The sequence below is a fragment of the Neopelma chrysocephalum genome, unplaced genomic scaffold (genome assembly GCF_003984885.1).
Source record: "Neopelma chrysocephalum unplaced genomic scaffold, ASM398488v2 Primary Assembly neopelma1_81, whole genome shotgun sequence".
In the NCBI taxonomy this organism is placed as follows: domain Eukaryota; kingdom Metazoa; phylum Chordata; class Aves; order Passeriformes; family Pipridae; genus Neopelma; species Neopelma chrysocephalum.
In genome coordinates this window covers 1,511,000-1,537,689 of record NW_020897743.1, presented here as the reverse complement: position 1 = coordinate 1,537,689, position 26,690 = coordinate 1,511,000, and the positions used below count along the sequence as shown (strand labels likewise).

Genomic DNA, 26,690 nt, shown 5'->3' with positions numbered 1-26,690 from the left:
TGCTGGGAGAGTTTTGGTTTGAGAAATCAGGAGGTAGCCAGACCCTCACCAAAGAGCACTTAATTCTTAAGGTTATTCTTGGCCTCTGGCTTCTTTTTTCTTTTCCTTCTGCTGCACTTCAAAATCTTTGATGGCTTATGGCTGAGTGCCCAATTCCTATTTTCAGTGCTATAAGTTGAGGATATTGCACAAAGTCACTGGTATGTTCTCCTGAACTCATTTACTGGAATGTGTCCCAGTCGAGCATGTATTTCTTGATTTCATGCCAAGCGTGGTGGGTCGCATTTACCTCCTGGGTACTCTCAAAGAGCAATGCTAGACACTCATGGTTCATCAGCATTGTGCCATGTTTACCCTTTTGAGTGACAGTGGCACTATGATCAATAAAACACTGATGTGATCAAACACAGCATCTGAGTGCCACCCACCCCCTGTGATTTCTGCTGGATGAAATCTGTGGATGGTGTAATAGACCAATGATAGAAGAAGTAGTGGAGAACAGCTTTCACACTGTGTAGCAATCATCCTTTCTGGTGTAGTTCAAACTAGTACAGCTCTTCCATCCATGAACATTTAGTAAAGACATTCATTAGACAGAGGAGTGACATTTTCCCCAGATTTTCAAGCGACAGGAAACTGCAACCAAACTTCACACCTTTTTCTTGGCTTCCTGTATTTTCTCTGTTTGCCCTTCTAGACTACTGAAGTCAACGTGTCCAATGTGGAAACTGCAGAGAGTGTGATGAAGAAGACCCTTCTACAGCTTGGGCTCCCTGTAAGTGGCAGTTGCCAGATCTTAGCTAAGGAAGCTGACAACATCTGGTTTACAGGACAATGTGGATGTCAAAAAGCCTAGATTTGCTGTGTGTTGCTTTCTGAGTGGAGGGCAACCTCATGGACCTTCACCCTCCTCCTTTCAACTAACATTTTTCTCTTCTCTCTTCCTCACCCACCAGGGCAGGACCAGTGAACACCACCTCTGGGTGGTCTCAGGAAAAGATGAGTCTGCTTACCCTCTCATTGGTAAGACCTCTCCCACCTTCCCTCAATTCTAGCACCAAAGGAACAAGTGATAAATGATACCAGGGTATGTGCCAGAGAAACACCACAAACATTGCCCTCTTCGCTTAAAGAAGCAATGGTGGGGACACTTTTGCTGATGTAAGATGTGACATCAAGCTGCTGTGAGATGTCACTTGGCTTCTATGGTCTCAGCATCTCCGTTGAATCAAAGCATGGTGACATCTTTGAAGATCTTCACACTTACCTCCCTTTTCCAAGCAAATCTGTGCATTTCTGGATGGGAGCCTGTGACACTTCTCAGCAGATGCTTCAAATAAATGGGAGATCTTTAGGTTGGCCTAAGAAGTTCCTTCTATGCAGCGAATGTGATGCAGGGGTAGGACATGCCTCAAAGCCCAATCCAATCCCCACAGCTGCTGGTATGAGATTGAAGGGCTACAGGTTTAGAGGCTGGTCCTATTCTCCTGCTCATCTTTGCAGGCTTCTGCTTATGGGCAGAGCATGAGGTCAGGGGCAGCCTGAGCCCACTTTCACTGCCTGCAATAGAGATGTCCACTCTTGTCCATCAGACAGAGCATCTCCTGACACCTTCCAGACCCTTTGCCTTTGGGCTCTGTCAGAAATCAAACAAATTGCTGCAGTCAGGTGGTCACTCAGCAAGAGTGTGGTAGGTCCAGAGTAAAGCACTTTGGAAACTGAGGGAAGCAGAATTTTTAGATGATCCATTGGTGACTTATAAGCCTCTAGTAAGGAAGCTAACATGTTTATCCTACCGTTTTGTTAGTTATTTAGTTTTCATTGCATTTCAGTTTGCAATAGTGCTTTGTTGCAGAATGTTCTGGAGAGCTGCTAATGAGTATTGACTGGCCAGGTTTAAATGGATAAACTTATTTGTAAAGCAGTGATCCTATGCATGTGTGGATGCATGTGCCCTGGCCTCTTCAGTCCACACATGGAAGTTTCAAGTAATGTTGTTTAGAGATCCAGCTGCAGTGGGAGCCATTGGATGTGGCTGCTTCCTCCTGCCCAGATTTGGAGCTGTTTTCACATAGCTCTGCATCTTTGCTTGCTCTTTGCACAACTCTGCTCAACAGGGCACGAACATCCCTTCAGTATCGCATTGAGCTGCCTCCGGGACTCTGCTGACCAGCAACAAAGAACCAACAATAACACTCTTCTGGCTGATGGGACAGAGGCTTCCTTCCTTGCTCAGCTCCCAAAGGAAAAGCAGTGTCAGTTTGTCCTGAAACGCAGACTCCAAGCTCCAATGCAGCTGAGGAGAGGTAGGGGCTGCAGGAGTGCATTATAGCCAGGCAGAGATTTTGCTGCTTTCCATGGCAGTGTCAGACTCTTCCTGGCATCATATACATATCCTAGAGTTGATCTCATACCCGACGGAGAGGCAAAATTCGTCTTTGCAAATGTTCAGAATTAGCTTTCAGTCCTTGATTAGCTTTCAATTGCAAGTAGTTATCATAGAGTCACAGAATATGCTGAGTTGGAAGGCCCCCATCAGGATCATCGAGTGCAACTCCTGGCCCTGCACAGGACACCCCAACAATCCCACCATGTGCCTGAGAGCATTGTCCAAATGCTCCTTGAGCTCTGGCAGGCTTGGTGATGTGACCACTTCCCTGGGGACCCTGTTCAGTGCCCAACTACCCTCTGGGGGAAGAACCTTTTCCTGAGGTCTAACCTAAACCTCCCTCAACTCAGCTTCATGCTGTTTCCTCAAGTCCTGTCACTGGTCACAAGAGTGAAGAGATTCTCATGCTGCACAGACAGGAAGGTTCCCTGAAGAATGGTGATTGATTGAGAGTTTTGCTGATGGTTGAGAGATGAACAAGTGGTTTCACTGCTGTATATTGTCTGACCATCCCCACTGAGAGTGCAGTTAATAAACAGGGGAGAGTAGAAGTCCTTGTTTTGCTGTGAACTCTGCCTCCATCATTGATCACTCACTGGCCAGCAGGAAGGACAGAAAGGTGTGTAACAGAGTTCTGTGTTTTCCTTCAGAGTCACTGCAGAAACACACCAAGAGGAAGAAGTCCTTGATTGACTGGGCCTTGCGCCGCAGCACCAGCACTCCCACGGGCAGCCCTCCTTCACAGTCACCTACTAGCCCACGGAAGCTCTTCGGCCTGTCCCTGACCTCTGTCTGTCCTGATGGAATCCTTCCCAAGCCAATCATGGTAAGGAGCAGTCTGGACTGTTTGTCCTGACACAAACTTGACATGTTTAGCCCAGAATTTAAAGCCACTTGCAGTATTTATGAGAATTGAATGGGGAAGAGGACCATCATTTCTTGGAGTTTCAGATTCAGCTCAGTAACAAGGGCAGGAACATCCTTCTCCTGGGTAATCATATCACTTCATTCACAGATGTCTGTCCTGTTTCAGTGGGTGTCTCCAACCAGGTCATCACCAGCTGACAAGGGGCAATGTCAATGGATCCTGCCATGCTGCATAGCCTAGACCTCACTCACTACAAGAGTCCTCTGGTCTCACACTTGTCACAGAATAAGCGTACCCACAGGAACTGTACCTGCAACTTGGCTGTCAGGTTCTTGTCCCTGGTTAAATCAGGATAAATCTCTCATATTTTTCTCTTCCTATTATTGATTAGGTCTTAACACTAATTATGTTACAACACATGAAGTGTAATACACACAAAGAGGGTAAAGAGTTAGGCTTTTAAGTACAACTGGGCTTTCTCTTAGGATATGCTGCTCCTGTTGTACCATGAAGGTCCCTCTACTAGGGGCATTTTCAGACGGTCTGCCAATGCCAAGACTTGCAAGGAGTTGAAAGAGAAGCTGAACTCTGGAGATGATGTTCAGGTGGATGGAGAGTCAGTCTTTGTGGCTGCAGCTGTCATCACGGTATGTTTGGCCAAGTAACTCAGCTGTCTGGGCTAATGGTACCTTCCTTCTTTAAGGAAGCAACATGAGTCTTTATGGGTAGGGAAGATTTCGAGGAACAGAAAGCATTTTCCAGCAAGGTGCATTCTCAGCTGATGGTTTGGTCCATCCGTGTGCTCAGAGGTATCTGCCTGACACAGTGGAGCTTGTTTTCACATGCAGACATGCAGTGGCCCTCAGGACAGGGCTTCATTTTGTATGTCCCTGGACCAAAGTACCTCCAGCAGGAAATACAATGATGTCCACCTGCAAGACAGCCATGGTGTCTGTCCAGTGCCAAAGAACATGCCAGAGCCCACACTCAGCAGTTCAGATGCTGCCCTGACATGTGCATGAAGCCCTTTGGTGGCAGCAGCACAGATGCTCTTTGTTGTTTCTGGATGCACAGAAGAGGCTTCAGGAGCTTTGGGAGGACTTGTACCATTTGAGGGCAACTGCTCTGCAACCCCCCAGACAGCTCAAAGGAGCTGGGCTGTGCTCTCTGGACCCCATCCTTCACCCTCTGATCAGCCAGTAAGCAAGAAGGAAAGTGGGTGCTAAACCCAAGCAGAGGGGTTGTGGCAGTTGAGGGATGAAGCTTGTGATAAGACCCATGTTTTAGTAAGAAAAAGCCTATATTTTGCACTGCCAATTACATGGGTCAGAATAATTCAGGCATCAACTGCATCAAAAACCATCCCTGTCCCATGTTCTTGTTGGCCTGATACAAAAAGCTGTTGACTGGGAGGATATTCAGGCACTTTCCAATGCAAGACATACACTGAGTTTTTAAATAGTCCCCTGTGAAAAACCAGCAGTCCTCCTAGCTGAGGAATGTTTCGGAGAGATCTGTGCACAGCCTCAGGGCTGAGTCCTCTGCTGCAGCAGAGAGCAGTCCTGGTCTGAAGAAGGGGTAAAACAGGAGGGCTGCCTATTTATTCTGCAGTGCTGCCATGGGAGAACTTGAGAAGGACAGCATGATGGGTGTGGGAGGGGAGGATAAACATGTTTGTGTCATGTTGTTTTGTCTTGTGCTTAATATGAATAAACAGTGACTATATGCATTGTGAAACCGAAACCAGGAATTCAAAACTGACCAGACTGCTCTGCATATATATATTTAATTCAGGATTTTCTCCGAAATATACCTGACAGTGTTCTATCCTCAGACTTGCACGGACTGTGGATGGAAGCTGTGGACACGGAAAATCGGGCACATAAGATTGAAGCTATCAAAAGGTTCGTAAAAGCCTCTGTCAAAGCTTCTTTTAGTGGGAAAAGGGGGAGCATACAGCCCTGAGAATAGCCTTCATCTTCTAGGAGATTCCTGGCAATGCTCCAGGCCATAGCGGAGCTATTGCTGATGGCCAGTGTCACTGATCAGAACATTTTCCTTTCAGTGGTCTTTTATGAACATCATTAACATTTCTTACCCCAGAGAACCGATTATAAAATTGTTTTCTGATGACCAGTTCAAATTACCAGAACCAGTAAACTGAAAAAGCACAATAATTCAGCTACCAGGAGCACACCAAAGTTAGCAGAATTAGATCCTTAATGACAGTAACTTTTTTCTTATGTGAACAAAATGGCACTGATCATCATATTGGCAGTTAGAAGAAACAGCCCTATCAAAGTGGTCACTGGGACCTTGAAAACAGCTTTACTGCCTTGAAACGGCTGCCCTGAGCAAGAGCAGCTTATCAGCCTCCTGTGGCATATCCAGTATATTCAACCATGGCTCAACTCAGTTTTTGAACCATACCATTTGGCCTGGGCCTCCTTCCTCCGCAGTGTCCGTAGCACGGGACATGGCCGTGCTTCTGGCCTGGAGCTGGGTGTGTCTCCTTCAGGTGGGCCCTGTCTTGTCAAGGCATTGTGGGCTCCTTCCCACATGCTCTAGACCCAAGTTCCTTGTCCCTTCAGCTCTGGGACCGGAGCAGATAGGCGATATGGATGCAGAGTTGTGGCTCTCACATGAGTTGGTGGAGAGTAGTGACACAGTCTCACTTTATTGTCAAATGTGAGTATCTCAGACTGGGTGCAAAGGGGCAGAACGGGGCAAAAATTTTTGAGAAGCAACCTCTGGTATTTGAAGAGCAGATGTTTGTGAACAGCACTGTTCTCTTTTTTTCCCACTCCCTGAATAGTCTTGTCAACCAGCTTCCAGAGGCTAACCTCATCTTACTCAGACACCTCTTTGGAGTCCTCCATCATATTGAGCAGAATTCCGGCGTGAATCAGATGAATGCCTTTAACCTGGCTCTTTGCATAGCACCCAATATGCTGTGGCTACCAAGTCCCACTGGGCCTGAGGAGGAGAGCCAGTCTACAAAGAAGGTAATCTTTCATAGGCTTGGGCTCATGCACGTCTCCCCCTTTCACTGTATTTTGTAGGCTACAGGAGGGCATAACATCAGTGGCAGTGATGGCTGCACAGCATCCAGGCCTCGTCCTTCACCCTCTGCAGCTGTGCCCACACTAGGAGGGGGGTTTAGCCCCTCAGGGTGGAAAGGGAAGCAGTAGTTGCTTTCACCAGATGAACTTCCTATATTGTCAAGCAAGCACAAAAAAACTGGAGCAGCTGAAGTTGGACACTGCCACTTCAGCTGGGACAAAGTAAGCAGTGAGCATGACAGTGCACCAGAGGGGAGGAATGTTTGCTTGTAGCTTATGAGGTGTTAGCAAGAGTAAGGAAAATGCTGTATCTGGCTCACAGTACCAGTTCATGTAGCTCATATTCTTGCCTCAGGTGTAGTTCATACAGACGCATTGCCACATTATTAACAGCCTCTTGAGGAAATTATATCCTTGTCAAAAGAAAAGGAACAATCTGGGAATGATTTTACTTGCTGTAAATGGCTAGCTCCATTTTCATGAAACTAAACCTCTGAACTCCTGTTTTGCTAGGTGGCCTTGTTAGTGCAGTTCCTGATTGAAAACTCAGGAGAGATTTTTGGGGGTGATATTGCTTCCTTGTTTCAAAAACCTGACAAAAAGAAGTCCAAAAACTCAGCAGAATCTCTGGGTAAGTTGGTGGGTCTATATCTTCCAGAGACATTTTAAATTTTTTAATAGGTAAAGTCCTCATGCAAAAAAGTTTGCTTTACCTTCTTGTCCCATCTAAGGAAATGCATTGAAAACCAGCTGGGTTTGGTTTTCCCTTTGCCTGTCAAGCATGGGCAGAAGGAGATGGCAAAGCAGAGGGACGAGGAGCAGAACCTCGAATGTGTCCCTGGGGATGGCTGCCTCTCTCTGGGGCTGCTGTTCAACCTACTCCAGCCATTGCAATAATTGAGTGTAGCCTTAGCACTGTCATGTCCCAGCAGTCTTTTTTTTCTTTTCCAGGTTAGGTCTGTAAAGTTATACCACATGGTTGAATGGAAAGCGATAGAATTGTCTCTGTTAACTAACCTGTGAATACAGGCCCATGTTGAAAGCTTAGATCATCAAGACAGAATTTTTTTATTAGTCCCCATGAAAATAATGGATCATCTTTGTTTTTCTATGGGCTTGATATAATTTCCCTGCCTTGGTTGTAAGGTACTATATATATGGCAACAAATTAATTTGTGTCCTCTGCCCTAGGCATAGGCTTGGCTCAGCATGGTGATTCCTCTGATGAGTTGGAGTTTTCTGCTTGTGACCCAGAGGGGCCAAAGCACCACCTGGAACCTGAAACAGATGCTATTTTTGAACCACCCAGCAGCTTGTTACTGAATGAGGATTTGGAAGACTGGGACTTGTTCAGTGAGATCACAGCCTGCTACCAAAGCAAAGCCCAAATGAATGCCAGTACAGACAGCTGTGACCTCCTGGAAGAGGATAGTTCTTTCTGCTCCATCGGCTCCATCCACTCGCTCAGCCTGGCCCGGGACCGGTGCTCTTCAGAACCCAGCGTCTGCCTGAGCTCCCAGCTCCCTGCCCAGGGCCACGAGCCGGTGGCCCGCCAGTCCAGCTGCGATGCCACCATCATGCACAGCCACACAGATTACATCCACAGGCTCAGGCAGCTGCAAGAGGAGAGCCAGCAGCTGATTGATGAAGGTCTAAGCCCTGGGGTTAATAAGGCCAGGCAGAACTTGCGGCAGTCACCTCAGACCACCTCCAGGGTGAAGCAGCTCAGCCTTCAGAAGTCCAGCCTGTCCAACAGGTCCAGCTTCTCCAGCCTGTCCTCTACCACCACCTCCCCATCTGCTTCCTCACTCAGCTCCTTAGACAGTGCTTTCTCGTACTGCTCAGAGTCATCAGCCATTAGTCCCACAGATGTCTCATCTCAGCCGTTCATGTTTGGCACTTCTGCCAGGCTTCGTGCCGTGTCCCCCAAGGTTGCCAAGAGGTCCCCAAAAGAGTGGCACAAATCCCTCATGTCTCCTGTGCTTTTACATCCATGTGACCTGGACAGTTTCCATGAGTATGAACCCAAGCCTGCAGAGAGCAGTCATTGCTTTGGAGAGAAGAATAGTTTTCCATCTGTCAGCAGAGCTGCCGTGAGAAGCCCACTCACTGACATTGACTGGGAGGAAGAGGAGAGACAGCTGAGTTGTGCAGGGTGCCACAGCCCGGGGCTCAGGAGCCAGGATTATACCAAAGAAATTGAACAAAAGCCTGAATTCCCAGCTGCCAGCCCATCCAGCGAGACATCCCCACAGGTCAGCCACCAGCAGCACAGGGCGAAGGCAGTGAAGAACATAGAAACCAAAAGCACTGATGCTTGCCTGCTGAGCCAGGAAAGCCTGAAGCGCACTAAGATAACTTTTTATGTGGCCCCAGATAAAGAAAGCTCTCGGGGGTCTCCAGTGGGAGAGGAGAAGGAGGAGAGATCTGTGGCAAACATCAGCAGTTGTGACTTGCCTAGCAGCAGCAATGAGCAGAGCCTGTCCAAGGGTTTGCAGACTGTGAGAGTCCACATCCCCCAGACAGTTTTCTATGGGCAGAACACCCCCCTTGTTCTGCAGTCCATCTCCAGGCGTTACCACCATGAACCGAAGGTCCCACCCCCCCAGGCCAAGCACAAAGAGAGCCCCCAGAGTGCCTCCACTCCCGAGGAGCTGGAGAGCCAGCCAGTGGAAACGGCGCAGGCGCCAACCCAGAGCGAGGGCTTCAACACCTTCAGCCATACCATCCACATCATCCTCCCTGCCTGCATCCGAAAAACCATCAGGGACTATTTCAAGCACGATGAAACAGAGCCCTGTCCCACGGTGCAGGTGGAAGCAGTGGAGAATGAACTCCTCCAGAGCAGGGTGGAGTGGCTCAGGAATCAACCGCTGGCAGACGTGGCTGCAGAGGAGCGTGACAAGGTGGCCTTTGCCGAAGAAACATTTGTCTAGGGCAATGGATGTGGATGAACTAAATATTTTTTTGTGTATGTGCAACAGAAAATATTCTGTAATATGTGATCAGGGTGCGAAGAATTTAGCAGGCTGCATGGGATAACAAGTGTAAAGTGACACTAATGTGTATGTAATGTTGGGATTCAATAATCATTTTGGTAGGAAGGGTGGGGACGGGGGGGTTGTCCTTCTGTTTTCTTTATGCCCTTTTTGATGGAAGAGATTTCACTGGCTGGGTGTGTAGTGGGCTGAATGCCACCACACTCTCCCTGTCCATGAATTAGCTGACCTGTACAGGGCCTGACTCTACTTCTTTTTATAGCAGGAAAGGAGAAACTCTGCTTTATTTTCTCCAGTCAGCTGCCGACATGTGTGGATGACTGGAGAATTGAGACAGCTCATGCTCTATCAGAATTAGTTAAAAATCTTTACACTTGCACAAAACCTACCATTATTCACTGTTCATTACCACCATTCATCCAAAGGAAGATCCTTCACCACCATTCCAGAAATCACTGCTGCTTTGCTCTTCTCGTCTGTTGTCCCCCATGGTCTAACTCACAGCCCACATCCATTACTGGGTTCCAAAAATACCAACTGGAGCCCAGAGTCAAAAGTCCAGCACTCACTAACAGACAGCATATGTCACATTTTAACCTCAAGATTGCTTCTTTCCCCAATTAATTGTGCATTAATTCTTTCCTCTCATACCTTCCCCAAAGCTAGCATTTGACAGAGACACAGTTGCTATGAAGGATTTTAGCACTGTCACTTTGACACGGCTGTGAATGTTCTTCAGTGTCCTCTGGGAGTAGCTGGTCCTTTCAGTCCCAGTGAAAGGTGACATTATTTTTCTGTAAATGATGTCCCTTTCCAGAGGCAGTATGGATGGGGCATAATAATCAAATAATAATCAAATTCCTAGTCATGCTAAGAGGGACTTGAGCAGGACTTGGCTTTAGCATGAAATCAAAGAGTTGTGGAAGTTGTCAACAGTGTTGTCAAGTGGGTGCTGAAGCAAAGTCCCATCTAGCCAGAAAGTTGTCAGTCCATACACTGAGACTGCCCAGGCTTCAACAGCACTGATGCTGGCTCAGAGAAGCACTGTAGTTCCCACCCAGCAGAGTACGTGGCCCGGTGCCATCCAGCAGAATTAAGTTTGGAGAAGTTCCAGGCAGGGATGCGCTAGGCAGGCTGCTGGTGGGACCACCAAAGAGACAGCCAGTGGACTCCTGGAGCATCCCCATGATTCCACTCAAAGCCATGCTCAGAAGCACCATAGCCATCATGGGGCTTGTTAGAGGATTGTAATGCTGCCAGCTGAGCTCTAAAAAATGCTGAGAGCACCACATCAGTTTGATAGGTGTTAAGAAAACAATGGGAAAAGTCTCAATGGTTAAAAGGTTTGGGATGGTTCATTTGAAAGTTGCATGGCGGTTTCTCTCAGAGCCACACTTCTTTTACTCAGTGTACAGTGAATGGGTGAAGGACAAGAGAAATGCGTGAATCCTAATGACTGAAAGGTAGTGCTTGTGGAGTAAGTGCCCCTGCAAGCTGCTGAGTGTCTGCGAACAGCCAGAGCTGGAGCTGCTTGACAACTGCCATGGTTCAGTCCCTGCACAGAGGAGGAAGCCACTGCTGTAAAATGATTTAGGAGATGTCAGATCCCTCCACTCATCTGCCAGGTGCCTGTGAGGGTCAGTGACAGGAACCTGGCCCAGCACTCCAAATTCACACCATCAAATACTGGGGCAGGGGAGCCAGGGGGAAGCCCAGAGCCCTCTTTCCAAGCTGTATAGGGTTTGTTTTGTTAGATGCTGGGTGTTTAACTCTGAGATGTGGCGCACTCTCTCTCTGATCACCTTTGTGGCCCTTGTATAATGAAAGGTGTATATAATCGTAACACAACCCCCTCACCACCATCATTTTCCTCATACATGAACAGCAACAAGGCATTCACAGTCTTTTTTCCGGAGCTGCAGTTGTAACTATTTCAATAAAGGACACACAAGTTGTCATTGTGGTGCTCTGTGGTGCCTTTTGTTCCCTTGCTCCCGCTCCCCTCTCCCCTGTGTCAGGGTGGTGGTGTTTGCAAGCACCCAGCTGTGCTGTGAAAGGCACTCACCTCCCAGCCGAGGTCTGCCAGGCTGGCCACGCCAACAAGGAACCCTCTACCACCACAGCAGCTCGGGCATTACTCCTATCTTTTCGAGAAGGTGAAACAGCACTAACTATCATATGAAAAGTCTGCCTGTTCTTGGAAGAGAGATTGTTCTGTATTCTAACAGATTGTAAACTGGCTCAGTGGTTGGGCTCAGGTCAAGCAAAGGGGACCTGGACCAAATGCAAACTAAGAGCTCACAATTTGGATCACCTAAAGGAATTACAAGCAAGTTAAAAAGAAACACTGAGGCAAGTGGGGCTGCCTAACATGGGCCCAGTTGCCTGGTTAGCTGCTCTAACCCAGCCCTCTAGTAATCATTTTTCTATATTTAAAACAAAACAATATCCTGTAAAATGTAGCAGAAACCACAGTTCTGGGCGTGGAAATCTGCAGCACTCCTTTTTCATGACCCAGACAATAATGCAATTCTGAGAGACCAGTCTTGAAAAAGTTCCACAGCACCCAGCTTGCTCATAACAAGAAATACCGAATACACAATCAGTTGGTTGGCTTTCTGCCGCAGAAAAGCCACATTTTCCCTTAATGTAGAGCCCTGAGACACAAATAGGTTTCCCTTCCTTCTCTGCCCTTTTTCAGAGATTTAGACCAAGTTGGTCTCACACATGCTGAAAATCCTACTCACTGCCTGACTGGAGGCAGTCACTCGGGAAGTCATGTCACATGGTTGCCATCCAGGAAGTGAGGAGCCTTCAGGGCCTGCTCCCAATATAGACCAAAGCCATACAAGTCCAACTCATTTGCCTGGAAGAGAAATGACTCATGCAGTTCAGCCTCTTCTCATTTCTGCTCAGCATGTATGATTTGTTTTCTTATTCTGCAGGCTGACAGAAACATGACGGAAGTGCCCAGGGCAGCTGTGGCTTATTTTAACCTTCTCAATCCTATTTCTGACATTCCAACCGGCAGGAAAGCCAGTCTCCAAAGATGTATTTTCCCCCAATCCTTTGCAGGTAGCTCCTTTGTGCAGAGGCCTCTCTGCTATCCCATGGCACCTTTGAGGGACAGACAGCCCTGCCAAAGATTAGCACGGGCTACTTTGACTCCCTGCAGTTGAAAGCTGACAGCTTGTTCTAGAAACTGTTTCTTCGAAGGTCACCCACACTCTGAAAACAAACACAAGTCACTCAACCCTTCTGAGCCAGTAGCTGCTCCCGCCCTTGCCATCCTGCCCTGTAGGTGCAGAGAGCTGGCACCTTCCAGTGGCAGCCTGGGCTCCAGCTTCAAGCTCACGATGAGGTGGGTGTGGAGGAGTGGGACTGCAAAGCTCCCGATCACCTCTGCAAGGGGACACCAGGAGTGGGGAGAGACTTGAAGTGGTACTGAAAGTGGTGGGTTTACTGCTTTCATTTAATTCATTTTTATTCTCTTTGCTTTATTACAGTAAACCTGAGACAAGTTGGAGGAGAAGAGGTTTGGGAGAAACAGACACAGGCTACAGGAGTTTTCTGATGTATGACAAAGCAAAGGGCTACCCTGGGAAAGGATTGGCCTTGCCCTGGCCCATGCCAGGAAATCTGCCCCGCAGGTAGCCTTCCTGTAAGAATAAAATTCTTACGTGGGTAAAATTTTGTACCGATTTTTGCATGAAGGACCGGAGAGGAAGTCAAAGTCTATTGTGGGGATTTACAGAGTGTCACTCGTCAGCAGGGACCCCGGGCCACGCCGAGGGGAGCAGGGCCGGTGTCGGCAGTCAGAAGGCACAGAGGTGCAGAGACCCTCGGACACGAACCGCGGCTCCAGCCCCCCGAGACAGCTCCGGGCACGGGGCCGAGCGGGAGGGAGGAGGGAGGGGAGAGAGGAGGGAGGAGGGAGGGGAGAAGAGGACAGGGAGGGGAGGGAGGGCAGGGAGGGCAGGGAGGATAGAGAGGAGGGAGGGCAGGGCAGGGAGGGCAGGGAGGAGGGAGGGCAGGGAGGATAGAGAGGAGGGAGGGCAGGGAAGGGAGGAGGGAGGGCAGGGAGGATAGAGAGAAGGGAGGGCAGGGAAGGGAGGAGGGAGGGGAGGGAGGAGGGATGGCAGGGAGGGCGTACCCAGCGCAGCCAGCGCCCCCGGGCGCCTCAGCGCCGCCACCGCAGCCCCGCCCGCCCGGGCTCCGCATTACACCGACATTCCAGAGAATCACCGAACTGTGGAATCACGGAATATCCTGAGTTGCGATGGACCCATCAGGATCAGCGAGTCCAACTCCTGGCCCCGCACAGGACACCTCAGAATCCCACCATGTGGGCGAGAGCGTTGTCCAAACACTCCTTGAGCTCTGGCACCCTTGGGGCCGTGACCACTGCCCTGGGGAGCCTGGTCAGTGCCCGACCACCCCTTTCCTAATATCGGACCTAAACCTGCCCTGACACAGCTCCAGCCTTTGCCTCGCATCCTGTTACTGGTCACAGTGAGCAAAGATTGGTACGTGCCCCTCTGCTGCCCCTCAGGAGGATGTTGAAGACCCCAGTGAGATCTGACATCAATCTCCTCCAGCTGAACAAACCAAGTGCCCTCAGCCGCTCCTCGTACGGCCCCTCCAGACCCTTCAGCATCCTCGTGGCCCTGCTCTGGACACTCTCTAACAGATTAATGTCTTTTTTATATTGTGGTGCCCAAAACCGCACACAGGACTCAAGGTGAGGCCACACCAGTGAGGAGTAGAGCAGGACAATCACCACCTTTGACCGGCTGGTAATGCTGTGCTTAATGCACCCAACCAAATTTCCACTCAACTCATTCTATTCCAACCAGGCTCATGGTACCAGAAAAGCAAATCTCATAGGTCTAAAAGCCTCCTTATTAGAATTTTATTTGACATGTGCGGTAGTACAGCAATGGGAAAATTTAACATTTGGAGACAGTGGGTGATCCCAGAATGGAACAATTCAGGGACCTGTAACATCTCAAGTTCATGGAAGTGGTTCCTGCTTTCAGGAACAGTCAGCATGCAAATGTTATCAGTATGCTCTTGCTGACCAAACTCAGGCCACCTACAACATCAAACCCATCAGTACACTGACCTGTGAACAGCTATCTCTTCTTAAGCTTCCCATATTGGGAAAAATCTGCTCCACTTTTAAAGAGCCAAGCCTTGGAAAATTCTGAGCAGTTACTCATAATAGCAGAATTATTAAATTTCAAAGGACAGGGCAAGTCACATACAGCATAGATGTTTACTGACACTCACTCAGGGAAATATAAAGCCGTACACTTTAGTCCAGTTGCATTCAGCAGAGCATCTAAGCACTTAAAACACGTACCAAAGACCCTATTAACTATTAAAACTTGTTTAAATAAGGGATTTGCCAAACAGGCATTTTATACTGAATCAAACCTCTATGGTCTACTGCAAGCCAGCCACAAAAAGCAATATTGTCAACAAAAAGCAAAGTACCCTGCCACACCTAAAATGAGGATGTGAGCTGTGCAGGAGTCATTTCCAGTTACTGTTTGCTTTGCTTTCCAACCTCCAGCTGTCTCCTGATGTCTGACACATCCATGGGGACCCGCACCGTCAGACCATCCATTGACTTCTTAACATACACCTGGCAGCCAAGGCGTGATCTGAGAAGAAAACATGAAGTGAGGCTCATCTGTTCCCAAAGAAAAGGGAGAAATTCCCCACCCACACTGGGATGTCTGGTCCAGGATGGGTTTTCACTAAAGCTCCTGTTAAAGATCTCCTGTGCCCCAACAGAAAGCAGCTCACGAGGCACAACTGTAATGCAGAACAAGCCCTGTCCCCTTGGAAAGAGGTGCCACATGCTGAATCTGCCTCAGAGGCCTGAGGATCTACTGCAATCAGCAGGGAGGCTTACGTCTCAGTGAGTCCGTACGCCAAGTCCAGCATGTCCAGCTCTTCATCTGAGATGGCATCAAGCTTTTGGAAGGTGTCCTTGTCAAAGATGAGGTGACAGGTGGAGCAGGCTAATGTTCCTTCACATGCACCTGGTGGAGAAACAAGGTAATGACAGCAAATCAGGAAAAGTAAGAGCGTGAAAGAGACGATCTTCAGGAACAATGTGAGAAAAGGTCCTTTAGCAGATCTGGAACATGTCAAAAGAGATGCCAGAAAACACAACAGATGGATGCAGGTTTCAGCCTGCCTCTTCTCTGGGAGGATCACAATCAGTTTTCAAATTTGTACATCAGCTCTAACCAGTCAAACATGCTGACAGAGGCTGTTAGAATACCAGTGGTGACTGTGAAGTCACTCTGCCATCTCGGCATGGTAAGCCACCCAGCAGGCAGCTTTTGGGGAAGGGAAGCTTGCTTTATGGTCTCAGCAGAACAGTGGCATATGTACAGTTGCACTATTCCCAAGTACCCACTGGTCCTTAGAGCACACACATATATCCTTCTGCAACACCTACCAAATCCATCAATGGCCAAGTTTTGATTGACTACCACTTCCAGCAAACTCTCCCCTTCTTTGGCTGTGGTTGTAAGTCGCTCTCCATCCCGATTTATAAAATGCACCGTCACCTGACCTGCAGAGCTGTAAGACAAGTTTGCAAAAATCAGGAGTCCACCCTTTCCTGCACACCCACAGTTGAGGTCTTTTGGCTGAGCACTAGAAACACGGCACAAGAAGGGAAACATGCATACAACACTTTCTCAAAGGATTACACCATGGACCTCAGAAAACATTCAAGTTAACTGTTCTCAGTGGCAGGCAAGTCTGAGTTGCCCCAAAATGTTTCCCACTTTATCAAACATCCCTCAGAATAAGTGTCTATCTGCGCATGAAAAAGTACAGGTGCTCTGCACCTGCTGCTTCTGCTTGGGCAGGCTGGCAGAGGGAGCATGTTAGGCAGGCAAAGCATTTGCAAGTCCTGGGCCTGGGGTGCTAATCCTGGGTAGAGTGATGTAATAACAAGCAAAGTGCTCAGGATCAGATACTAATCCTGCAGGAAGGGCTGTTGTCATTTATGTTTTTTTCCCCCGTTCCATTCCAAAGGAGATTACTTGTGACTGTTCCTCTTCTGCTGCTTTTTCTTCAGTGAAGTGTCCACTTCCTTCCTGAAGTCCATTGCAGGGAGCCTTCTTGTGACAAGACATGCCCATCCCCAACTTACAGAGCTCCTGGGCTGAGTAACCTCCTCCAAGGTGATGTGATCCTCGCTCGGAAGAAATTGGTGGTTATTTTGACAGCTTGTGAGATCTATAAATAAGAGGAAAGCAGCACCCATTTCATCTCCTCCAGACCAGGCTTTCACACAAGTGTGGAGAAGGCTGCCACCCTGACAGTGGTGTCAGGGATTTCTCACCAAGGCAGTACATTCTGAGATTGTGTTATATTTGCCAGGGGAAGCACATGAGCAAACAGTGTTTTTTCTTAGTGTACATACCCAAATGATTACTTAGATAAAGGGGTTACCCAAAGGTCCCATCTCCTGTGCTGAAAGAGGGCAGCACCTTGGAGGTAGTGGGGCCTTTTGCCCAGTAACTCTCAGTGTGGCACTGCCCAAGTGCCCATCACCCCAAAGCCCAGGGCATCCTCCAGTGGCAGAAGCTGTGTCCACTCTCTACTCTTCCATCAGGCTGACAACACACACCACTCATCCAGATCCCTGTAGAGATCCACCTCTGTCTCCCACAGCTCTGGTAACTCCAAAGCACTGGCAGTATCAGCACTGCTCTGTGGTTTTGCTGCTGTCATTTCTGGCAAAACGAAGCCTTGAAACTGGAGCAAATTTTGCAGCGAGGACTGGACAAGCTCACAATCCCCTGATTTTTCTCACTTACACAAGATTGAGTGAAGCAACACCCAGCTTCTTCTAATACAAGTGCAGGTATAAAGCTTGGTAACACTTCTGGAAGCCATGGGCCAGTGAAACAAACAGCAAACATGGCTCAGAGCTGTGAGAATTTCTAATATTATCTACTGATTTTTCACACTGTGTTTGCAATTCACACCAAGTACAAACTGTCATAGCCCCAGGTCACACGTTACAGCAGAATCATCAGCTGAGGAATTGCTATAGTGCCCACGCTCCTCAGTAGCAGGTGTCTTCTTGGGAAGTCACAGACTGGGAGGAGGAATTGATTAAATGCAAACTGTACCTGTTATAGCAACACCAGCTGCTGGAAAGACCCTTCCTGCTCAACTCCTCTCTGCTCTGTGGCAAGGAAAATAAAGAATGTGGAGATTTCCACTGATTTGCTTCTAATGTTAAGCACGAATATATAAGGATCAACTTTAAACAATTTCCTTTGCTCTTTCTTAACTCACAGGGGGCAGAGGTGGAGTACAGGGGATGTATCCAGCTGGATAGGAGATAGGAAAGAATTCCTGTAAAAATGTAATGGGAAAGGGGGAAGAAATGTTCTCTTTCAGCTTTGCAGGTCTTGTTCATTCCGCTTCATGTAAGTCACAATGACCATCCAGCTCTAATTCTATTTACCTGCTGACAAATCAGTGCAGTTCATCTCTAAGTCAATAAGGATACATCAAAATGTGGACTTCATCAGCAAGACTTCAGGAGCAAAAATTTCCAAAAATTCTCTCTTTGGAAAGTCAATTCCTGTATTTCATCAAAAATTGGAGGTGAAGAAGAGTTGAAACAGTATTTTTCGTTTTCTCTGCTCTTTTCTTTGTAGTTGTGCTTAGATTCAGCTAGCAGGAGCAGGACACAGCAACCACTGTACTTTCATCCCAGGAGGCCAGCTTCCTGTTTTTCTGAGAGCTTCAGCTGCAAAAAATGCCTGAGCTGTTAGTGCAGCCTAACTAACATAACCAGGGTCCTCTGGTTATGCAAACAGCTGTGAAGTTGGCACTGGGCCGTGCTGCAGAGGGAAGAGTTTCCCACCTGCAGAAAGGAAAGATCACGCTGCAGTCACGCACAGCCAGGCAGGACCACCCTGTTTCCCAAAGCAAACAGCCAGAAAACATCATTAAGACATTTCAGTCTCCTTCATAAAGACACCTGCAGACATTTCTTTGTAAATAAGCAATTTAAAGAGTAGTTCTCAAATGTCAAAATAAACTAAAACAACCCTCTTCATATTTTGGTGGATCAGACTGATTTATTCCATTTGTATGACAAATAGGCAGGTTTCTGGCCAATGTTTGGTTTAAATTTACGGGTGAAGTAATTTGTTACACAGTAGAAGTGGTAAAGTGATAAAACTTCACTTAGTGCTGCAACTGAATGGATTCTTCAACAAGATAATGAAAGCTGCCTGCCTGCAGAGAGTGCTGAATCCAAGAATCCCCAAAGCTGCCCACACATTTATTGACAGAAAACTTAATTCCTGTTATCTCTGAGGCACCTAGAGCTTCAGCCAATATCAGTCCCACAAGAATCTTTGCACCAGCCTCCCACAAATCTAGTTCCCTGCAGTTCCTCTGAGATACAACCTTGCTTTAACTGTTCCTGCCAGTTACATGAGGCCCAAGACAGCCAAGCTGCAGCCAGCACACAGGGTACAAGGCACAGATGCTACAGCCAGACCCCCGTGTGACTCTGGATAAGCCTGGGTGCAGCAGTTCACTCTTCTCCAGAGCAGGGACGATGCCAAGCGCTCCTGACCGCGACACACAGAGCACCTGCAAGCAGCTTCTCTCTCTTTGCTGGCTGAAAGGAATATTTAGCTGTTTGTCTGGATTCTCAGTATAGGTGCCTCTGTTGGGGGCATAAACCCAGCCCAATGACTCCCCATTTTCACTGTTTGGTTTAGTCGCCTCCCACACACTCACTGCTCTCATTGTCTTCATATCCCTCGAATCAGTCCCAGGCTCAAGTCTCCTCTCGAGGACCTCTGCTTCTGGGTGCCCAAGACTGGAAACAAGGTCTGCAGCTTTTATTTTTTATTTACTTTTGAATTTGTTTATTGGTGGGTTTGAAACTATGAAAAAATTCCTTTCACATTTTGTTAAGTAATTTTGAACTAGGATTAAAGAAAATATAATCAAAACTGATTAGACTAAGTTTTGCTTCATTTAGGCTGAACTATTTTAGAATGGCATCACAGGACACATGGTTAGAGCTTTGCAAAGATCTTACCAGGATGTGACAAACTCAGCAATGCAAGTTCAATGCATGACAACTGATTATTCCCTTTTAAAAAATAAAATCTCAAACTTTTTGTGACAAAGGAAACTAGTAAAGGGGTTTCAAGGAAGTGGTTCTTCTCCCTATCAATGTCTTCCCTAGAAGATACTTTCCAAGACCATACAAAGCAGCAAGATGCCTACAAGTACTGCCAGAGATAACTTCATAAGGCACAAACCAAATAGAAAGAAATTCCTTTAATAATGAGTCTTTATAAATCCCACCAGGCAGGGTTATCGGTGTGACTTTTCTCTCTGGTCAGAGAGCAAAATTGTTTATTGTATTTTCTGCATGTTGGTTGGATCCTTTTCTCAATGCCTAGCAGACTACAGCCTGACCCAGATGATACAGGTCTAGGAGATCTATAAATTACCTTTATTTTGCAATCTCCTTCTGAACTATCCCGAAAGAACAGAGAGAGGAAAGGCTGGCAGGGAGCCTGCCATAGTTCCTGCTGTGGAAATATAGAAGAGTGCTATGTGCCTGCAGCCCTTCCTCAGCCCTTCAGCACAGAGGAACAGTTGGCTCCTGCACCTTGAAGATTTCTGTCTTGAGGAACATCCAGCCTTCTTGGACTCCTCTGCTCCTCAGGGCTGCCTCCCAAGGGGCTGTGTCAGCCAGGCCTCTCAACTGAACCAACTCTGCCCTTTCAGGTGACCAGTCAGGAGCCCTCCACCCTGGCAGGGACCAAATGCATTTAAAGACAATTCTGAACACTTGCTTCTGAAGGGTTTTTGCCTGAGAGCTCAACTCAAGCTCAGTATTCATGACAGACTGTGCATCCCATTCCAAGTAAGCAGTCTAGCAAAGCCCAGCACAAGTCCCTGGTCCCAGGAGCGAGGCAGGAAACTGGAGCCATGGGCTAGCAGAGGCCCTTGCACCCAGTTGTCCCTAGCAGCCAAGCACCTGAGCCAGATTCTCCATCTCCCAGCACAGGCACCAGCGAGGCACGAGAGCTCAGTCACAGCCCACAGAGCTGCAGACATCCTCCCCCTCCTGCTCTGCCCCTACAGCAGAGGGGACTAGAAACCCAACAGAACTCACAATTCCCAGACCCACCCTGTGGTCATCCCAGCTTCCCCACAGCAGGAACACAACAGGCTGATGGCCTGGCTGCCCAACACACCTTGCCCGCTGTGCCCCTTCTCAGAGGCTGGTGTCTGGGCCACAGGGGCCAAAGGACTCTTATGCCACGTTGTCAATTCCATGAGCTGGATCCAGGCCACTAGCTGTGGCCCCCACAGCTCCAGGGGCAGGGGGCAACACCCCTCAGACAGGTCCCCACAGCTCCAGGGGCAGGGAGCAACACCTCTTGGACTGGTGTGACCATCTGCTCACCTCAGATGGTGCCCTCGTCCACCACCTCGCCCAGGCCATGGCTATGTTGGCCTCTCTCCTCTCCCTTTTGCAGGGCAAGGCAGGGGTGCACATCTGTCCCTTCGGACACAGCAAGGTATGTCAGCATTTGACTCACCTCGATTCCCCAGGGGCATCCTGCAGCCTGTGCGTGGAGCTGAAGCCTCTTTCTGAGCACCACTTTGCTGGGTTGTGATGCTGCTCAGTCACCCCACCGAGATAAATGAAGCGAATTTTGCTCATGTTCAGTCCACTTCGCAAGGGTCGCACGAGCCCCAGGATGCCTCGAGCTATCATGCTGCTTTGGGTCCCTCCCTCTGTCTCCTGGGCTGTCGTTTGTTGCAAGGACAGTCAGATTAAAAGCTTATAAGTACAGCTGAGAGGGGGGGAAAAAGGAAAGAAAGATAAAAGGAAAAAAATAGGACAGCCTCTCTGGGGGTGGAGGGAGGGAAGAAGGAGGGGAAGCAGGAAAGAAGGATGGACCAAAGGATCTTGCTGCAGTCCAGCCCATCAGGGCATGGGTGAAGCACAGTAATATGAACATCACCTCTACACACCACTTCCCAAGCAATGCTCACCTTGTTCTGCATTAGACTTCCATTTTAGGAACCAGAACTAAATCCCAGTTCAGGAGCAATATTCATTGTTATGCCTAATCATACAAGGGGTTACGAGCTGAGGGCTGGAAGAGGGCATCAGGAGCGCTGATGGTTGCTGCCTGGAGGACAGGGGCAATGGGTTGAAAGTAAGACTCATGAATTCTGCTCTTGACATGATGGCATCCAGCCACATCATTGCCTTCCCCAATACTGTAAGCTTCTACCTCTGAAATGAATATTTACTTACTTTGCATGATGGTGGTGAGAAGCAGCCACACTTAGCTCATTTGCCAAACTCCCTGCTGAAAAGTACCAGAAAGGCACAGATAAGTAGCATTCATTTCACTCTGCTAGTAAGCCTTCTGTAGAAGAAAACTGATTTACCTTGGAGAGGAAGGTAGACTATACCAGTGATGGTGTTTCTGGGAATAAATTAATTTGCCCAAGAGGACCCAAACTGCAGCAGCAGACAGCTTCTGTGGAGTTTGGGAACAGCTCTTATTTCAAAAGCCTGAATTGCCCCTAATACCAAATTAACAGCTCACTGTTTGGTAGGCTATCTGCTTTAATCAAGTTTTTTTAATGCAGTAACACATTAGTAGCCAGTATAAGCAAAAACCCTAAATACTGGACTCTCTAATCAATCCGTACAGGGGAAAGAAACTACAGCGTGAGAACTGGATAGAAAATGTCTCCCTCAACACACATACACACACAGTGGATTCATAGTTCTGAAGATAAGTGGAAAGTTTTGGTTTTTCACCCCAAAATGAAAATTTTTCACCCAAAACTTTCAGGTTGGAAGGGGATGCTTAAGCTTTCTGAAAAAAAAAAAACATTAAAGACATTTAGGAATGCAAGTATTTTCTAGAATTTTCTATAAGCTGTGCGGGAAATCCATTCTTCAGTCCAATAGTTTCAAAGGCAAGTGTTCAAGCATTCAACCCCTCAGCCCCAGTGGGGAAATCCATGGGCAATGCATAAAGGATTAAAAAAGAAAAAAACCCATTCTTTGGAGGAAATCACATTTCTAAAATCACCTGTCATTTTGCACCTGGTAGAGCAGCACACAGAATTATTTCTTTCCACCTCCCACTGCTTACTGAGGGTAAGCTGGGCAGTTGTGCTCCCACAACATGATACACACGGGAGGAACAAGTGGGGCTCTGCTATGGAGGGACATGAGCTGAGAAAACGTGGAGTTGTATTTGCAGGGCATCACCGACCAAAGCCTCACTCCTTTTGCTGAACATGGGTGACACTTCCCAGCTCAATACGTGATAAGCTTGGCCATAGGCACTCACAGCCTCACAGCATCCTCATGCCAGTCCCAGCTCATACTACAAATGCTTTTACTTTTTTCCTGCTGCAGGATTTGCCCCTCAGGTTTTGTTCAGGTCAGCAGCTCTGAGTGCAGGGAGGGTGGGATGAACCACTGAGTATCACTAGAACTTTAATCCAAAGTAAATTCTACCCCCAATCCCAGTCAGTGAGAGCTGCCATCTACTGAGAGGTCACCACGGCACGTTCCTGAGAGCAGCAGGGCAATGGCATAATGCCAAAGCAGGGATGCCAAGCAGCAGGCATGGGTGCACATCAGATGGCCCAGCCATGCCCAGAATCACTGAGACTTCTCTGTAATTTCACCCCTCAAAAGCAGTTAATGTAAAAATTCTTCATTTCAAATCATTCGCAGAATGTCCTTCGAAAGCTTCCCTCCCCACCCTTGCTTGTATCCCAGAGGAGAGCTGGCAGGGAGGCCCGTGGTTTGTTCAGCTGAATGCAGCTCTGGCCAGTGGCCCTGCTCGGTGGCCCCTCACTTTCAGGTCAGCTTTTCTGAGCCATTTGCTATCTCCTACAAGCTGCCCTGAGAACTTCAGCCTTCAAACCCAAATTCTTGGGCTGCATCTCACCCCTGAATTTAGAATCACTCTGTGCAGCCTTTGCAGCTGAGAGACTCCGACCAGTTCTGCCTTTGTTTTTCAGGCACTACAGAGATGCAGCAGACAGCCCAGCTCTGTCTCTCAGTCATTTCCATTGAAGGGAAGCAAGGCTTGCCAAGAGAGACGCAAGGAAAAGGGCCAGAGCATATACAAGCAAACCACAAAGCATCTTATCTCTCCAGCAAACCTTGAATTGAGAGATACACTGGATATATGCGCAGCAGTTTCCACAGCAAGGACATTTGTGTGTTTGCCTGGCACTGACCTCTCTCCTTGCCAGGAACTCAGAGCACAGCAAGTGACAGGTCAATGTCACCTGATGGAAGAGAGGGAAGTCAGGTTTGAGAAGGGAGGGGAGGTGCAGCAAAGGGGACTACTGTCGCCTGGTGAGAGCAAGAACAATCCCACTGGGGCAGGAGACAATCAGGCCCTTACGGATTTTGGATAGCGTGTCCTAACGTCTTTGAAACGCTGAGAAAGGGCAGAAGCAAGATCTCCTTTTCCCTCCATTCTATCTGGCAGCAAGCCTAGAAGTAAATGCAGCCTTTCCAGAGTAAACCAGTGTTCATTTAGCCCAGGACACAAAAATAGAAAGCTTTGCAAATAACCACCCCTCTCACAAAAAACAAACCCACCAACAAAAAACAACCCAAACCAAACAACAACCAACAAAATCAGCTAAGCAAAAAATCCAGCGCTTTGAAAAAACTTCTCAAAATGTTGCTTAACAGGTCAGCACATACTTTATGAGCAGGCCAGACACAGCTGAAGAGAATCTTTAGCTTTGTTTCATGTGAGGTTTGGCAGAAGCTAAGTTAACAGAAGTGCACACGGGCACATTTCCTCCCCTCCCCAGTTTCTTGCCACCAGGCCGTGCTCTGTCAGCGCAGTGGCTGTGCCTACACATCCAGACATGTTTTGGCACATGCTGAGAGGGAAGTGGTTTTCTAGCTTGAAATACCATCCAATATTTTCTGCACCACGCACCAAATAATTTGGCAACCCTCCCCCAGTCTAGGGACTCTCATGCAAATGTCCAAAACACATCTGAGCTGCCATTACCTCCACCTCATCCCCGATTTCTGCACAAGTAGTAAACACTGAAATCAGCAGTGCCCTGGTCCAACCAGAAGTTACATAACAACCTTTGCAGCCCTCCACAGCCAGAAGCACACTTGGACCTCTGACATACCTCCTCTGACCACTCTTAGAGTTCCTTGCCCGCAAGCAGAGCTGCCTTGGCTCGGTCCCTGCCCATGCTATTCAGCTGTAGATAGAGGCAAGCCCATGCTGTTCCCATGGGTGAAGTCTCAGGGACTGCAGTCAGAGCAGCAGGCACGCAGACCCAGGAATAATGAAGGTTTCCAGAAGGCAGCCTTCCTTAACTGGAAAAGCAAGAACAGCCTCTCCTCCTAACAAGCCCACTGCCTCACAAATACTCCTGTAGGAAAGCAGATATAGGCTGCTTGCTCACACAGAACTAAAGCACTGAACAAAACTAAAATTCCCTTTCCCCATTGTCACTATAAAAGCCCATCAACCACCCTTCCTGTTCCAGAGCAAGTTCCCAATAAAAGCAAACAGGACAATTTGTGTTGATTTGACGAAGACTGTAAATGTGCCTCAGTTTCTACATCTCTCAAACAAGATCTCTCAAATAAATCTACTGTTTTCCTGTTCTTACCTTCCTCTAGATGTTCAGCAACCTTCCTGACAATGACACAAACAAAAGGAGCAAGGGTCAGATTTTTACCAGTGGAAGCAGGAGGGCAGAGTTGCAATTAGAGATGGGCTAACACTGCAACAAGGAAGCACAATAAATTCACAACAGGGCTTCTAGACAGCAGCCACCTCCAGCAACGTAGCTGCTGCCTGGCTGGGTGAAGGCCACTAAGAAGTTACAGTGCCCCAGCCAAGACCTTCACTTGCAGATGCTTCTCCTTCAAGCATCCAGTCAAGGATGCTTCAAAGATGGATGGGAGTGCAATACTGCTGTACGTGGGGTACAGACAGCCTTCACCATAACCTCCCAGCTCAAGAGCAGTGTATTTCACACCCTCTTCAGTCAGTCGTGGTGACTCAAGATCAACCTCAGCTTGCATTTCTTTAAAGGATAATGCACAAACACAGGAAATAGCAATCATGGGTGCTTGTAATTTTTCAACTAGCTCTGCTCACTCGAAAGCTGTGTATTAACACCTGCTCAGAGCAAGTGCATTCTGACCAGAAGAGGGAGGTACAGCCCCTTCCAGGAGCATCAGTATTGCTTTTTGCAGTTTCAGCACTACTCTTTCTTTAATATCTCCTCCTCATTCTTCCCTCCACTTTTTGCTATACCCACCTCATCCTGCCATCTATCCTGAAAAACTCCATCTTAACATTACTAGTAATGTTCCGAGACCATCACCTGGCACTACATGTTCATTTATTCATTGTTCAGACATGGGGACCTGCTCCCTTGTCTACAAACTGCACTTAGAGCTGCAAACCTGCAAGACAAAAGCCAGCCTCAGCCTAACATTTCATGCATTGAGGGCCAGATACTTTTTCATAGAATGCCTTGGGTTGGAAGTGACCTTAAAGATCATCTGGTTCCAATCCCCTGGTGACAGGCAGGGATGCCACTCACTAGATCAGGTTGCTCAGGGCCTCATCCAACCTGAAGTAGAATATTTCTAGGGATGGGGCATTTTTCTTACAGATAAACTATTTTTCTGCAAGTGAGACATTAACATCACATGTGGCATCAACTTGCCTACGGCTACACAGCAGTTACAGGTTGACATCAGTGGCAAAATAATTATACTGCTCTCTGCCAGTTGTCACATGCTCTGATTATACACTGTTATAAGATGTTTAGACTGTATGGCCAAGATTGAGTTATGTATAGCTGCAAAGCTGGCATGGAACAGAACAGTCACACTGATTGTACAGGGCAAAAAAGCCATACCTCAGGTGTTCTACAATTTCTCATTGGAGACAGTCAGTCTTTGTAGATGTTCAAGCAGCTGCCATACAACTGCCTACAATTATCATACCTTACCCTGTACATTGCATTATCAAGTTTTGGATGCTGGAAAAATGCTCGTGCTTCCCTCCAAACATGTTAGCCTGAACAAACAACCATTAAGTTTCTCATCTACCCGGAGAAGTCCCTGCAGGACTTGTCTGCATCAAAATAAATCAGAATTTGGAGACCACATCCTTGCAATTCCCTGCCTTACAAAGGGCAGCCTTGCTCTGCCATTGCCTGAGCCCGTCCTGAGACAGTGGGAACACAGGTAGGGACAGCCACAAAGTGGCTGCAAAGCA

At 47.8% G+C, this 26,690-nt stretch overlaps 2 protein-coding genes across 3 annotated transcripts in view; one reads left to right on the top strand and one right to left on the bottom strand.

Annotated features, from left to right (window-relative positions):
- LOC113971037 (rho GTPase-activating protein 20-like) overlaps nucleotides 1–11,297 on the top strand; it is a 32,383-nt gene extending 21,086 nt beyond the window's left edge. For both annotated transcript variants that reach the window (XM_027690555.1, XM_027690556.1), the window contains exons 7-15: nucleotides 698–775; nucleotides 957–1,023; nucleotides 2,118–2,306; nucleotides 3,040–3,215; nucleotides 3,743–3,904; nucleotides 5,052–5,161; nucleotides 6,073–6,262; nucleotides 6,833–6,950; nucleotides 7,511–11,297. In XM_027690555.1, coding sequence (XP_027546356.1) covers nucleotides 698–775; nucleotides 957–1,023; nucleotides 2,118–2,306; nucleotides 3,040–3,215; nucleotides 3,743–3,904; nucleotides 5,052–5,161; nucleotides 6,073–6,262; nucleotides 6,833–6,950; nucleotides 7,511–9,255 — 2,835 coding nt within the window. In that variant the 3' untranslated portion in view covers nucleotides 9,256–11,297. The remainder of the gene's footprint in view (nucleotides 1–697; nucleotides 776–956; nucleotides 1,024–2,117; nucleotides 2,307–3,039; nucleotides 3,216–3,742; nucleotides 3,905–5,051; nucleotides 5,162–6,072; nucleotides 6,263–6,832; nucleotides 6,951–7,510) is intronic.
- Nucleotides 11,298–14,215: 2,918 nt separating this feature from the next.
- On the bottom strand, nucleotides 14,216–21,430 carry LOC113971040 (adrenodoxin-like). Its single transcript, XM_027690559.1, has 5 exons — nucleotides 21,415–21,430; nucleotides 20,955–21,212; nucleotides 15,797–15,921; nucleotides 15,242–15,371; nucleotides 14,216–14,987 (listed from the first exon to the last, which is right to left on the bottom strand). The coding sequence occupies exons 2-5, from the start codon at nucleotides 21,131–21,133 to the stop codon at nucleotides 14,867–14,869; spliced, it is 555 nt and encodes a 184-aa protein (XP_027546360.1). The 5' UTR covers nucleotides 21,134–21,212; nucleotides 21,415–21,430; the 3' UTR covers nucleotides 14,216–14,866.
- Between the last annotated feature and the right edge of the window lie 5,260 nt (nucleotides 21,431–26,690).

Bases quoted from the DNA above. Each gene is read 5' to 3' on its own strand.
- LOC113971040 (XM_027690559.1), bottom strand. From the start codon at position 21,133: ATGATAGCTCGAGGCATCCTGGGGCTCGTGCGACCCTTGCGAAGTGGA. The intron at 15,372-15,796 runs GTAGGTGTTGCA...TTTCTCCACCAG, and splicing joins CTTGGCCATTGATGGATTTG to GTGCATGTGAAGGAACATTA. The intron at 14,988-15,241 runs GTAAGCCTCCCT...TTTTCTTCTCAG, and splicing joins GCGTACGGACTCACTGAGAC to ATCACGCCTTGGCTGCCAGG.